At 39.1% G+C, this 14,004-nt stretch overlaps 1 protein-coding gene across 1 annotated transcript in view; it reads right to left on the minus strand.

Annotated features, from left to right (window-relative positions):
• Positions 1–14,004, minus strand: part of GALNTL6 (polypeptide N-acetylgalactosaminyltransferase like 6) — a 503,407-nt gene that overhangs the window by 85,697 nt on the left and 403,706 nt on the right. The window contains exons 5-6 of the mRNA XM_042808290.1: positions 6,465–6,650; positions 710–893 (exon numbers count right to left, since the gene is read on the minus strand). Coding sequence (XP_042664224.1) covers positions 710–893; positions 6,465–6,650 — 370 coding nt within the window. The remainder of the gene's footprint in view (positions 1–709; positions 894–6,464; positions 6,651–14,004) is intronic.

Below are 14,004 nucleotides of genomic sequence, written 5' to 3' on the forward strand. Positions count from 1 at the left end.
AAACCCATGTCTGTCTGTCTGTCCTCTCTCTGCTGATGTGGATTAATCCTAGATGATCCTTACATAAGAATAATTAAAAGAAAAAGAATAAAGGATTTACCTTTGTGAAAAGAATATCATTCCTGTGAATGACCTGATCTATACAATACTGGGATTGGATGCTGACATCAAAATGTATTTACAAATCAGCTTGACACTGTTCAGGTTTGTCAGATCTGTGTTTAAGTTACAGTAATACATATACAGTACCAATATCACCAAACATAAACAAAGCATCTGCTAGCAGTACGTGGACTCAGCTATTGATGCATGTATTGCATCAACCTCCAGCAAAGTAAACATTAAAGTCCGGTCAGGAAGCGTTTTGTGGAATAGACAGCATAACGGTAGGTGCATTCACACCTTGACCAATGCCAATACTTTCTCTTAACTACAAGTATATGCCTGTTTCTTATATGGACAACCACTGGGTCAGAAAAGATGGGGAAAGTTTGTGTTTCCAGGCACAGATTGTAAATTCTGCAGCTTCTTGCCCTGATTTTTTTTCCTAGTTTTGAGGTTTTATAAACTTGCATAGAAGTTTGCTTCTACTACCTTTCATTAGTACGAAGTGGCCTACGTGGAAATTTCTGGGCTTGGAATCTTCTGCTAGTTACCTTCTTTGCTTGTTCTGCTTCATGTTCCCACTCTCCCCTTTATTGTTACTTACTCAAAGGGGTCGCTGGGATCAGCTCTCTGGAGCTCTGGAGGAATCGGTATTCTTTTGTAGTACATTTCCCAGTCAAAAGCTCCTCGCATGGCATCCCCCGCCTGTGCCTCGTAGCCAAAGTGATTGTGGTCAATGACATCGATCATAGGACACACGATGGTTTTGTGGTTTAGTGCAATCTGGTCTGAAAAATGAAAGTAGAAAATAGGAAACGGCATGTCTAGTCAAGCCATCTATCATATTACTGCAAAGTGATTCCCACAGGTTTTCTGATGTTTGAAGATTGCTTGCTTTGTTCCCTATGGCCCCCAAATAATTTCATTTTTCAAATCTGTATCAAACCTTTATCTAAAGTAGACTTAATGCAGTTGGGCAATGATTAGAAGCATTTACAGTTCTTTAAAGGGAGGCATATCCATGTGAGAGCCACAGGAGTCCAGTCATCTGTATCTCTGTCACTTTACTACTCTGAGCTTTTCCCAATCTGTCAGCTACAGAAGAAGCCAGCAAGCAAAATGTAAAAATACACCTTCAGCTGTGGGGAATGTGTATGGCAAGCTCCTGTGAGAGAGATTTGTGTTCCTAAATGTGAATCTCAGCCTCTGCAACCGTTCAGCTGCTGTTCTAGTGTGCATCAGCTTTGAGATCAAGTGCTGCAAATTAAAGGCAAGCTCCAACACAACGAACAAAACAGGGCTTGTGTCCTTTTTTTGTATCAATCTTTGAGATATAAAGGCCCCACAGTATTCTTCTAACTCACCTGTTTTCAAAAGAAGGGAGGGTTTTCTTTTGTTTTTTAAATTAGAACTGTGAGGCTAAATCGAATTACCATCTCTAGTATAAGGGCAGGGTAGGCCTGAAGCTCCTTTGGTGAATCCTATTGCCTAATCCCATAGAGCTCCTCAGAAAAAAAAAGTAAGGAAGATATTCCAACTGCAAGAACTAGGCAGAAGAATAATGATTTGAAATGAAGAAGTACAGGGAAAATTTGTAGTTGTGTTGGCATGAAAGGACAGCAGACAATCTATCTATGAATCCTTGAAAAAACAAAGTCTTAAAATTACAAGTATAATAAAGTTTCTTTTCTGAATGGTAGCCTAGATCTTTACCAAATGTAATACATTGTAGGTCCTACGTGGAAAAACTTCTTTTTTGTTTGTAAGGATTAGGTTTCACTGGTGCCTGATAATAAGCTAAAAAAAAAAAAAAACAACAGAGGACTGAGTGTGGAATGGACACTTAAATAACAAGACAGGTAGTACTGGTGTAATAATTAGTAATACAGATTCTGCTTCCTTGCTTCAGAAGGACTGAAATTAAGAAAAAAGATTATTTAACAAAACATCTGTAGTTTTCATATTTATTCTCAGTTGTTGGTTAGAGACTGTCCAAATGGGGGAACAATGATGACTGCTAGCGAGAAATGACTGTGCCTGGAAGTTCAGCAGGTTTTTATATCCTTGTCCTTTAATAGTGAAAAAAAATGTAAAGTACAGGTTCTCACAAAATTCTAGGAAACTCATCTCAGACATAATGGCTGCATTACTGTTGCTATGGCCAAATACAATTACAGTCACTGGTACACTGTGTAGTGTTATCTGTATTCATTATGTAAAGTAATTTTTACATAATCTTTTTCCTGTGATGGTCCTGCTAATAGTTATAGGGCTTATAATCATTTGTCTCTCATCCCCTCTTCTAAATTGATTGGAGGAGAGAAACTAAATGGGATTGATTTGGCTGGAGCAGGTCAAAGGTAGACTCGTAATACATTAGCAACCTTTTCTTGATCTTTAAAAGCCACTGCCATTAAATAGAGTGAAGGATTGGAAATCTCCAAGTCACATCCAGAGACAGCCAGGGAGAAAATCATTTGAGCAATGCTCAAACTCAATTCCAGTCTTCATTTCTACAACTCTGCAAGAATTTTGCAAGTAAGATGATGCTTAACTGCCTGTTCTTGTGTATTTCTCCAGAACTTACTTCTCAGCCCGAAAAATGTTTTAGAGATGGTGAGGAACAACAGGAAGATCTTGACTTTTGAAGAAATCAGGGTGTTTGTGGTTGTGCACACAGTAATCAGAGTAATCAAACTTGCAACCTCAGTGCTTTTTTCAGCATGCTTAAAATAATTAATTTTGCATATGTACTTCTTAGGCTTAAATGTAGCCCCAATAGAAATTGAGGAAACAGAAAAAAGGGCTGTGGGGCTAGCTTATCTTTCACAAGAGTGCCAGTATTATAGCTTTATAGATGTGAGCATGCAGCTGCCTTTGCCAGTCACTGCTCTTTATGCCACCTGCTCATAACGTAAGACACTGAAAGCCACAGCTGAAATGCTTTACAGTTTCTTTTCCATTGCCTTTACTCATCATCCTCTCACAAATTCCTACTGATCTGAAAATTTCCATGCATTACTTCAGTGCATATATGCTGCAGATAAAGGGAAGAACAGACAGGTATGCATTGTTATGCATGTAAAAATCTTGCAGATTTGAGGGGAAGCCTGGGAAAAGAGGGAACACTGCTCAGAGCTGTCTCCCCAGAAATTTTAAACAATATATACATACATATTTGAATTCTGCACTTTTAGTATCAATCAGAGTGTGCATACATGGCAATAAACAGAAGCTTTCAATATTGGACAAGTCACGATCTCAAAAATGTAGGTTTTATCTTTGTGAGAAAGATGCGTCCTTTTAATTTCAAGTGCTTGTTTCAAATTGGCCTGGTTAAAGTAACAGTACCACATTGAACATACTCTTATTTTGCCACTTAAATACGTGATTGCAGATGGTGACATTTGAGTCGTTCAGCAAATTATCTCTTGTTATCTGAGTTGTCATAAGTATTTGTACGCTCAGTCTCCCCACTGGCAAGTAATGCATCATTTAAATGTTGCGGAGATGGGCAGCTGTAGCTAGCAGGTATCTTGATAACTTGCTAAATCACGATTTAGTTTTAAGTCTTGCTCAGGACAAAAATGTGTTTTGACAAACCTAGTTCTGGTAGCCTATGGCACTGCTGATCTATTGTCCATCTTCCCTCTTACAGCTCCCGCAGCAACATCAGCAGAAGGAAAGATGTGCCTGCATCTTTCAGCTCGTTTGCAGCTTAGTTTCTTACCTGTGATAACTGTGACTTCACACTACATTAGACTCTCAACTACAGCAGCCGGAGCCCAGGTCACATCCTGCCTTCTGCTGACTTAATACTACTGCGGGGTGATAACAAACAGCTGTGTTTGCCAACATTTTTACATGACTACAGCTGCCTGCTCTGTGAACATCAGGCAAAACTCTCTGACATCTCAGAGTGACTTATCTCAGTTTAGAAACCCATTTAAGGTAAAGAAAGAAACTAAATAAAGCTTAAATCAAATATAGAAAAGCCATTTTGCACCTGTTTACAAACAAAACAAAACAAAGTACTGTCACTGAAAACACCTGTGGCTCAGCTTCACAAAGATATTTAGATACCTAACAAATACTGAAATAACTCAGTCTTCCTTCAGTCTAAAAAGTGATAGTTAATTCTAAAAATATAAGTTAGATACCTAAATAACTTTCAGAACTGTCTTTATGTGATTGCTCTTGGTTTTCTCACCACCTCCTTGTCCTCTAACTTTCAAGGTTTCATTCTGAACAAAACCTAGTACGGAACAGTGGAAACCGCTGCCCCTCTCAGTGAAGACTGGTAGTCTTCAGTCCAGAGCAGGGCTGAACCGTGCTCTTACTGAGAACTTTTCACTACGCATGGCAGATACAAGCAGAGCTGAAATAGGGCAGCCTCAAAGCAATAAATATCCAATATAGTCTCTGTTGTGGTTTCCTTGAATGACATTCAGTCACATGCAGTGCTGAGTGAACCACAAGATAGGTCTTTAGATAAACAGTTACAAAAATAATTAACTTTACTATTATTAGTAGCCAGGTGTCATCTGATTTCAGTATAGTAAATATTTGCCACCTAATGGTTATATGAATGTTCTCTCATCCCCTTAGGAAAACAGGGCACAGGGCATCCTTAAATATACCAGCTGCATGTTCATTCTCTGTTTGTCCTTCTTCATATAGTGCACTACATTTTCTTTCAAAATAAAGCCTCTTGATTCTGGGCTCCAGTATTCCTCAAGATTAATTTCTAGATCCTCTGGCTGGTTAGTTATGGGCCTTTCTACTGTATGTAGAATGAGAAAGATCTCATTCCACTTGAGAACTAAGGAGAACTGGGACCTGGTCCCTGATGAAGCTTCTCTCGTCTTTCTAGTTTTCTGGCTTGACACTGAGGGTTGCAATGATCAGTTCAATACCCAACTGCAACATAACTGCAATCGTGAATCCTTTGTGACCATTCTATTTATCTTTCAGTTTTCATAGGGTGAAAGCCAGCTAGATGTACCTTCATTTCAGACAAGAAAGCAAGAAAAGAAACTGTTCTTGAAACGTGTAATTTCCCCATGTCTAAGTTAGCAATATAGAAGGGCTACGCCTCATCTGCAGTAACTTAGCAAAAGATTTCAGAGGACAAGAGTAATAATGTTCTTTAAATTTTTTCATTAGTGGCAATGTATTATGCGCAGTGGGGCAAAATCAGAAAGCATAGGAAAGGGGGCTGTATATGTCGAGTACTTCAGACTGTTTAACAGCTACTTGTCGGGGTTGCTTGTGGAAGGCTTGTTGAAACCTGTAATTCCCTCTGCTCCTATATGCCATTTGGGCTTTACATGAAGATATGGAGGTTATTTTTAAAAATGCTGATGTTGTGGTTAAGGGCAAAATGGTAACAAGCAGAAAGACTGTATGCGTAATATGATATGGAAGCTAGAAAGGATATAAATTAGGAATTTTTTACATTATCTTGTTACCAGTCTGAAGAAAAAGCAGTTACTAGTATTTTTATTTGGGTCTCAAGTGATAGTTCATTAGCAGAACAGCATCTCTTCTTGGCTGCAAATGCTTTAGCAGCTTATTGTGTGGCTGAACAGTCCTAGCAACAAAATTCAAGAAACAATAACCATTAATTGGTGAAATCCTATCCTGTCATGTATGTATGATATACTCTTTTAATTAACACAGATTTTTTTAATAGTAAACTCAGAAATTTTCCTTGTGTTTGCTAGCAAAAAGCACTCACTTTGCAAAGCACATACCCTTTGCATGTAGTCAGGTGTGTAGAAAAGGGGCCATTTTTTCCTGAAGTGAAATCCTAGACTAAAGTAACTGATTCTTTCCATTCCTTCGACTAATCGAGCTTTGCCAGCTGCAGCTGGAATCCAGCAAAGCAGTCAATAGCAAATCATTCTTTCCGAGCTTCCTATTGTGAATGCAGTTGTTATTGGATTTAACACTGAGGTCTTGGATACATTTACAACAAGAAGTGTTTTAATGGAATGTGGAGGACTAGGAAGAAGTACAATACCTGCATAACAAAAGTTTTCAGGTGTATACTAAAGGCATAGCATAATACTAGATTTACTAGTGTATTTAATAGTAGTAATAATAAAATAAATTGTAATTCTAATAGGTCAAAGTGATACTTCAAAATTTTACCAGTTATTTAGTCACAAGAACTATAAAACGGAGATGCTCACACTTCTCTGAGCTCTCTCTCATACTGACTCTTCAGACACTGCAGCAGAGCTCCAAACGCTTCTATACAGTGTATGTCCTGCTTATTGTGGGACATGGTTTCAATTGCTTAAACTATGCTGTGCAGTCTAATTTTAGTGTCTGATGAAAGCTCATACACTTACTAAGCAAGGGAGGCAGCCAATTCACGTTGACTTCACAATGAGAATCCAGAAATGTCAAGACTTCTCCTCTAGCAAGCGAGGCTCCTAGCAGTCTGGTCCGAATGAGCCCTTCTCGTTTCTTGGTACGTACAATCCTCACTTTGGCAAAACGGACCATGTATTCCTCCAGCTTCTCTTTTAAATGTTCTAGAAAGAAGGGCAAAAAAATGCGTCAGTGGTGCCAGGCCTGGAGGAGCCAACAGGACAGGTTGGCATACAACCTGCAAGCAGCTTATCTACTTCCATCTCTTATTACTTCAAGTCCTCCAAAATCTGCCACAAATCCTCCCTGAGACAGTTCAGAAACAGCAAATGTTCTCTGTTTTATCACACAGAGGAAGACACTGACACTCTGGACCTTTTACTGCAGTTGCTACTGGCAACCTGCCATCCACGATATAATCATGGCCAAAACAACTGCAGGATATTCATCCATCCTCTGATTCCTGCAGCCCAAGGCCAGATAAACATTCTGGCATGCCGTTTTATAAACAGTGTCCTTTCCAAGTGGGTTTCCTATCTCAACTAATTACGAAGAACTATGCATGAAAAGAAATTTTTAAAAAGTAAGAGTTAAACTAGCATGATTAGATTGTTTTTGTAATGGGAAGGGAAACAGGATTTTAATAGTTGGATATCTGCGTGAAGCAAATGAATAGCTGGCTTCCTAATAAAATAAAGCTGCAAATATAGAGTAGTTGACAGAGTCTCTTATCTGCACAATCTAGCTCTGTTTGTATCACAAAACAGCATCTTTGGGAACATTTTTTCTTCTGACTAGAAACATGTACCAAGAATCATAAAAAACCCCAAACAACAAAAACCATCCTACAGTTTTGACTCTTCCTAAGTACATCTACAAAAGAAATCCTGGTCTTTTGTCTTTGATATAACACCTCAGCTTGTTGGCCTCATTACTTTGGAAAAATCTGATAATTTAATTTGGCAGGGAAAGAGGGAGAGAAAAGGATAGTCTCCAACAATTAAAAATGGCGATTAGCCACATTTAGTGATGCTACGGATTGTAAGATGAATCTCATTAAAATGGGTTTGTCTGTTTATGATTGCTTCTTACATCAGCTGCTAATTCTTTGGACTTGTATGGTCAGTACAGGCCTTGATTAAAGGCAACAAGCAAAGAAGTCACGGTGCAGAGACTACAGGATCTTGTGTTAAAATAAAATCAAGCTCCACTGAGATAGAACTCCCTGCACATGGTCCTTCTTATCTCTGCTCCTTTCCTTCCTAGCTGACCACCACACAGGATTTTACAAATCTACCTGCAGATTAGGAAGGACTAGAAACACTGGTGTGTGATTATATGTATTTAGTGGGAGAGTACTGCATGGGATGCTCCTCTGTACTGAGGAATCCTGATGTATGCTGACACAGAAAGGGGAGCAGCTGAAGATCTGGGAACAGCAGCCTGCAAAGATTACAGAACAGAGTGGGGGTTTTGGGAGGAGAATCTCAACATTTTGGAGACCTGCTGAGTCAAGAAAGTGGGTTTTGTTCATAGTACTAACTGGGAGAAGTATTAGGTCAAGTAAGGAAGGCCAAGTCTGAGACACCAAAAAAAAAAAAAATTGCATTCAGATAAACACCAAAAAGATGTTTATCAAAAGATAAGCATCAGTCTTCTACTCTGGTTGACTGTAAAATGTACATTTATATTCTGAAATAAGAGGAAAAGAGGTATCCCTTTTTTTGTCCCATTTTGCTACTCACTCAATTGTACTCAATAAAAAACCACACAATCCCCCAACAGTCACAATGACAAGAGATATATTGTGCCTTTGAATGGTGGTCTTTGTATGACCAGCCAACCATATTCCCGGGACAAGGGCACTCTGACTCATTTTAGGTACCAGATACAATTCAGTATCATGACTGAACTGAGGTTAAATCTAGTCTTAGATGATATTGTGCCCATATTCAAGACTATATAAAGTGTATATTTATCAAACTGTTTTCCTGTTTTTATGAGCTCCACTGAGGTTATTCCCATAGCGCAGGAGTATAGAAGAAGGGAAATAGACCTTAAAAACAAAGATACAAAGACCTTGCAGGTAATATAAGAATGTCTGTTAGGGATGTCAATCTGGATTTCTTCCTAAATTGTAAACAGTATCATCTTGTAGCCATGAAAAATGAAACAGTTTCAAAGTGACAGGATAATATATATTTCCAAAGCATATCAGTCCTAATCTGTTAGGTACCATAGCTTCTGTTAGTCCTCAGACACTGGAAATTTCCTGTAGTTCTCTAAGGACATCTCATCCTGCTACTCTGATCTCTTCCACCCACAAGTCTTCAGTTTGTCTGCACTGAATAGTGAATAGGAACCTTGCACCAAGAACAAGACCACATCGCTGCACACTGTACAGACAACTAATAAAAAGATTCAGGTCACTCAGCCGGAACACAGCTCTCCAACTATGGGAGCAAGCACTTAACACCCTGGCTACAGTGCAAATCCTCCCTTTTCACCTGCCTGCCCTCAGAAATAGGTTTACTGATGGGACTGATCAGAGGATCCTACTACATAGGTCTGAATTTGGCTATGTATCAGAGACCATTCTCATTTTCCCATTCTCTGTGAGCTGGTTCTAGGCAGTTTCCCTCTTTGTCTGCGAAGGCAGCTACCAAAGAAGCACCTAAACCCTCTGATGGAGAGAAGCAGGAGCCTTAGTCAGCCTGATTTGTCCGTGGCGTTGGCAGGCTCTCTGTTGCCTGTACAGCAATCCAAGGCACACCCGAATTGGAGCTGCACTAGGTAGGTGTCACAGTGGTTAACGTAAGGCCCTTGCAATAGATGGTCTGGATATGGCCACCACTGATGTTTAAATGAGCTGATACAAACGCACTCTTTTCATGCACTCTGATTGTTATCACTTGTCTTGGGACAAATAAATTCAGTGAAATTTAGCCTCATACAAAGGACTTAATTTCATTCCTTTCACAGCTTGCAACAAGCAAGTCTGAAAGCTGAGTGTCGATCTCTTCAGGAAAACACTTCAGGGAGAAATGATGTAAAGTATCATATTATGGTACATTCTTTTCTATTCTTACATCAATTGATAAATAACAAAAGAGCTGAATAATATAATTTGATTGTCATCAGTTGTATTGGAGCTTGAACTCCATGAAATCAATGGTAGTTCATATTGTTCTTCCATTCAGGTTCCTCGCAAACTCAGGAAAAGAGGTCTCTCTTTTTTTTTTTTTTTTTTTTTTTTTTTTTTCCCAGAATAATATCTGAAATTCTGTGGAACAAAAAAGAGTTTTTTACACCACCTTCCTCCCTTCCTCTCAGATAGCTCTTCACACATTTCAGACAGCATGTCATCTGATTTGTGAAGAACTACATTAAAACATCTAGCACATCTTTTGATGTCAGAATCACATATTCCCAAATTGTTTTTATCTACTCAATTAGTCCCACAATACAATAATTTTATTTATTATTTTCTCCTTGTTGCTCAAAGAACAACTTGCAAAAATCAATAGTATACAAACAAAATTTACACGCCTTGTTCACACAGAATTCTAAATTCATCTTCCTTTAGACATACCTGGAAGTAATTGGGAAGAAAAAAAAAGTAAAAAGTGTTAGATTTTATAGAGCTTAGTTAGACAAGTGACATAAAAAGATCAGGTCTACATAGAAATCAAAGTATATGGATCACTAGAGATACGTAAGGTATCTAGATTTATTAAAACAGCTCCATGTTAGTAATATCCTAACAATAGGTCATGACATAGTCAAACAGATGCCAGTAACAATATCTACCGTATCCTTAGTTTTGAGGTTTGGCCAAGAAGACAGTTTAGGAATTTATTTGGGAAAAATTCTCAATAACTACAAAAACATCATGAAGTATTTAAGTTCAGTGACCAACTCCAATATGGTTGTGAGAATGAAAATATCTTAAAGTGGAGGGGAAAAAGTCCCTTTTCAATCCATAAATAATGATTTTTTAAACCTAAATCAATATGAAAGTGCTCTCATATTGTATTTTTCCCTGCAGTGTCTTGTGACACTGTTTCAAATCTTACCAATCTCTTAAAGCGTAAGCAAACACAGAGTATCAGCCAGAGATGGTAGAACAGTAGTAAAGAAAACTGTAGTATTTTCTACTACTTATATAAATAGTAAATACATATCTTCCATGTTGAACCACTCATTAAAGCTACTCACACATTACTCAATATACAGGTATTATCATAGGTGAGACTCTTTAAAGCAAAATGGCAATTCTGCAGGACCTGCAGTCAGCAGCTGGCTTTAAAAGCTAGCTACTCAAGAGAAGAGCCTGTGTTTGAGCCAGGGGTCATGAAGACATAGATGCTCTGACAAATGCAATACCTGGGAATTTCACAGCTCAAGTGCTGCTTAAAACAGACTAGACAAGACTTTAGAATTCTCTGTATGGGAACAGCTTTGATCAACAAATGATCTAGGTGTTTGCAATCACTAACAAATTTTGATTTTTTTTTCAACCTTCTCTTTTCCCAAAAATATAAAAATAAACTGCCCTTTTTCACAGAACTCCATAAATTTTCTTCACAGAAGAGAAAAACAAGCGTTATTGTATTTCCTATAGTATAACTGCATTTTTCTCACAGTTCCCAATTATTGTGTTGCTAATATTATCTCCAGAAGAAGCACCTCACACACAAAATCTATATATTACAAGTATGCGTTTAGAAACAAGTAAACTCAACTGCCTAAGTAAACATGCATCAATCAATGTCAGAGCAAAACTATAACTCTAAAGAAATTCTCTGCAAGAAATTATTATGTGGTGTGTAAAATAGACAGCAACCTGTAATAAAAATGCCTTTAAATGACCAGGGGACAACACATTCTGCCCATTTATTACCAAAGGAAACAGTTCAAGCAAGCTTGCCATGACAATAAAACAAGGAGGTAGGACAGTTTCATTTATATGCTGTAATATTATATAAATTTCACTTTCAGAGTTAAGCATGAGAGAGAAGCCAGTATTAAAATTCTACAGTGAACTATAAATGGTGCACTTTGGATATAAAGAAGCCAGAGCTCCTGTCACTAGATATGGGGAGTAAATGTCTAATTTGTAATTTAAAAGAAAATACATCATTCTTCTCTTCACAGTGTTGATCAAATGAACCCATGAATCATATGTTTGACACATGCCAGGCACCTGCCAGGGCAAGAGTTGGCACAGGCAGTGACAAATAAAGAATAATGCACGGGCAGGAGGTTTATGGGCTGTCACTCCTATGACAAGTGATGATAAAGGGAAGCATTATGTCTCTTCTAGTGATAGCCTGTAAACAAATTCTCCTTTGTAATTGCTTTGTGTGGGACATCTCTGTCTTCATTAGAAGTCTGGAGAAGTTTTTCTGAAGTAATAGCAGAGACAGAATTGCCTGGTCATAGTAATTAAAGAGCTACCCAAGCGGAGTACCCAGTTACTTAATTTGGTGCCCAGAAATAAATAGGAAAACAAGGTTCTGCCTTTTTCAGGGGAAAAAAAAAATCATAGTAAAACCAGAACTATAATTCTTCTCTCCTGTTGGGATGCATATAGGGAATATTTAATTATCACACTGTTACCCTGTGGCAATATGTGCTATTTGAAAAGCAATGTTCCTCCAAGGTTATTGAGAAGGTGTTAAGACAGACTTAAAAGATGATGTGAAAGCTGGAGCTGGTCTTCAAGTACTTGCTTGATTACAGCAGGAACCATGAAAGAGGAAGGAAAAATAAAAAGAAAATAAAGCCTCTCTTCTGGACAGCTGGGTAGGTTCATCCCAAATCTGGGCCTGTAACACAGTTTACCCTCTGAATCTCTGTAGCATTTCCAGTATCTGCCCAAAAGTACTGAACCTGTTATAGTATCATTGACCTGCAAATTATCAGATAATTAAGAACAGCAACAGATCCTGCTAAATGCCTTGAAACAATCTGAACTATATCTGTTTCTTTTTAATTGACTGAGAAGTATGTAATTTGAGCTGTTGTGCCATTCCCAACATAAACCATATAAAAATAGTTCAAGAAAAATTTACAGTAGTAGAAAGCATATGCTGGCCTCTCCTGTTACCTCAGCACAGGCATAAGGGAGGAAGCAATGTGGCCAAAACTGTAGTAGTCTCTGATCTTAGGTCAGTAAAAAAATCTGCAAGTAAACATTTCTGTTGGTGAAAATTAAAGCAAATGACTGTTTTGACATGCAACAATAATGAGGCCAGCTCAATAAGATTTTCCTCAGTCATTTTCTCTCCAGCCAGCAGCAGGGCACTTTGTGCCCAATGTGCACAGAAAAACCTGCAAGTACATTTATGCAACACCCATGGCTCTCATTGTGAAAAGGACCTCCATCACTTTATGTCCTTTACTGCAAAACAGGATTATCTTCCTGGTTAAAAATAGCAGCAATACTGTCCATTCCTTTTCTGAGGCCTCAGCATACATTTTTCCTGGAACACCTCAGCTTAATCTTTTGATGACAGAAATATTTCTGCCTAGTTTAAGTTTTAAGCTTGACAGAAAATACATAAAGAAAACTTAGTGGCCTATGATTATTCAGTTATTATTTGTTTTCTGCTGCAAATGACAAAATAGCCCTCTTGTATTGGGTTTGTGTATGGCGGGGTTTTGGTAGCAGGGGACGGGCTACAGGGGTGGCTTCTGTGAGAAGCTTCTTGAAGCTCTCCTGGCTCCAAGTTGGACCCACCTCTGGCCAAGGCTTATCCAATTAGCGATGGTGGCTGCACCTCTCTGATAATGTATTTACGAAGGGGAACCTGGGAGGAGGAGAGGGAGTGAGGAAAATACCTGTGCAAACACTGAGGTCAGTGGGAGAAAGGAGGAGAAAGGTTTGCCAGAGCAAAGAGTCCCCTGCAGCTCATGGTGAGAGGGCAGGGCTACTCCCCTGCAGCCCATGGAGGCCAACAGTGGAGCAGATGTCCACCTGTGGCCCCTGGAGGGTCCCATGCTGGAGCAGGTGGCTGCACCTGAGGAAGGTCATGAATGAGAAAAGTTCACTCTGGAGCAGTCTGTTGCTGGGAGGACTGGAGCCCATGGAAGGGACCCATCTTGGAGCAGCTCATGAAGAGCTGTAGCCCTCTGGGAAGAACTCACATTGGAGAAGTTCATGGAGGACTGTCTCCTGTGGGAGGGACCTTATTCTGGAGCAGGGGAAGAGGGTGAGGAGTCCTCCCGCTGAGGAGGAAGGAGAAGCAGAAACCATGGGTGATGAACTGACTGCAAACCCCAATCCCCGCCCCCCTGTGCTGCTATAGGGGAGGAGGTAGAGAAATTGGGAACAAAGCTGAGCATGGGAATCAGGAAGGTGGTGTGTGTGTGTGTGTGTGTTTAAGATGTGGCTGTATTTCTCACTATCCTACTCTGATTTGATTGGTAAATTAGTGGTGGTCATGGTGGTGTTGAACTGATGCCCTTTTTCTTCACCAATTGAGTCTGTCTCTTGCCCATGACCATAATGGG

The sequence above is a fragment of the Tyto alba genome, unplaced genomic scaffold (assembly GCF_018691265.1).
Source record: "Tyto alba isolate M040663 unplaced genomic scaffold, T.alba_DEE_v4.0 Super-Scaffold_6, whole genome shotgun sequence".
Classification (NCBI taxonomy): Eukaryota; Metazoa; Chordata; class Aves; order Strigiformes; family Tytonidae; genus Tyto; species Tyto alba.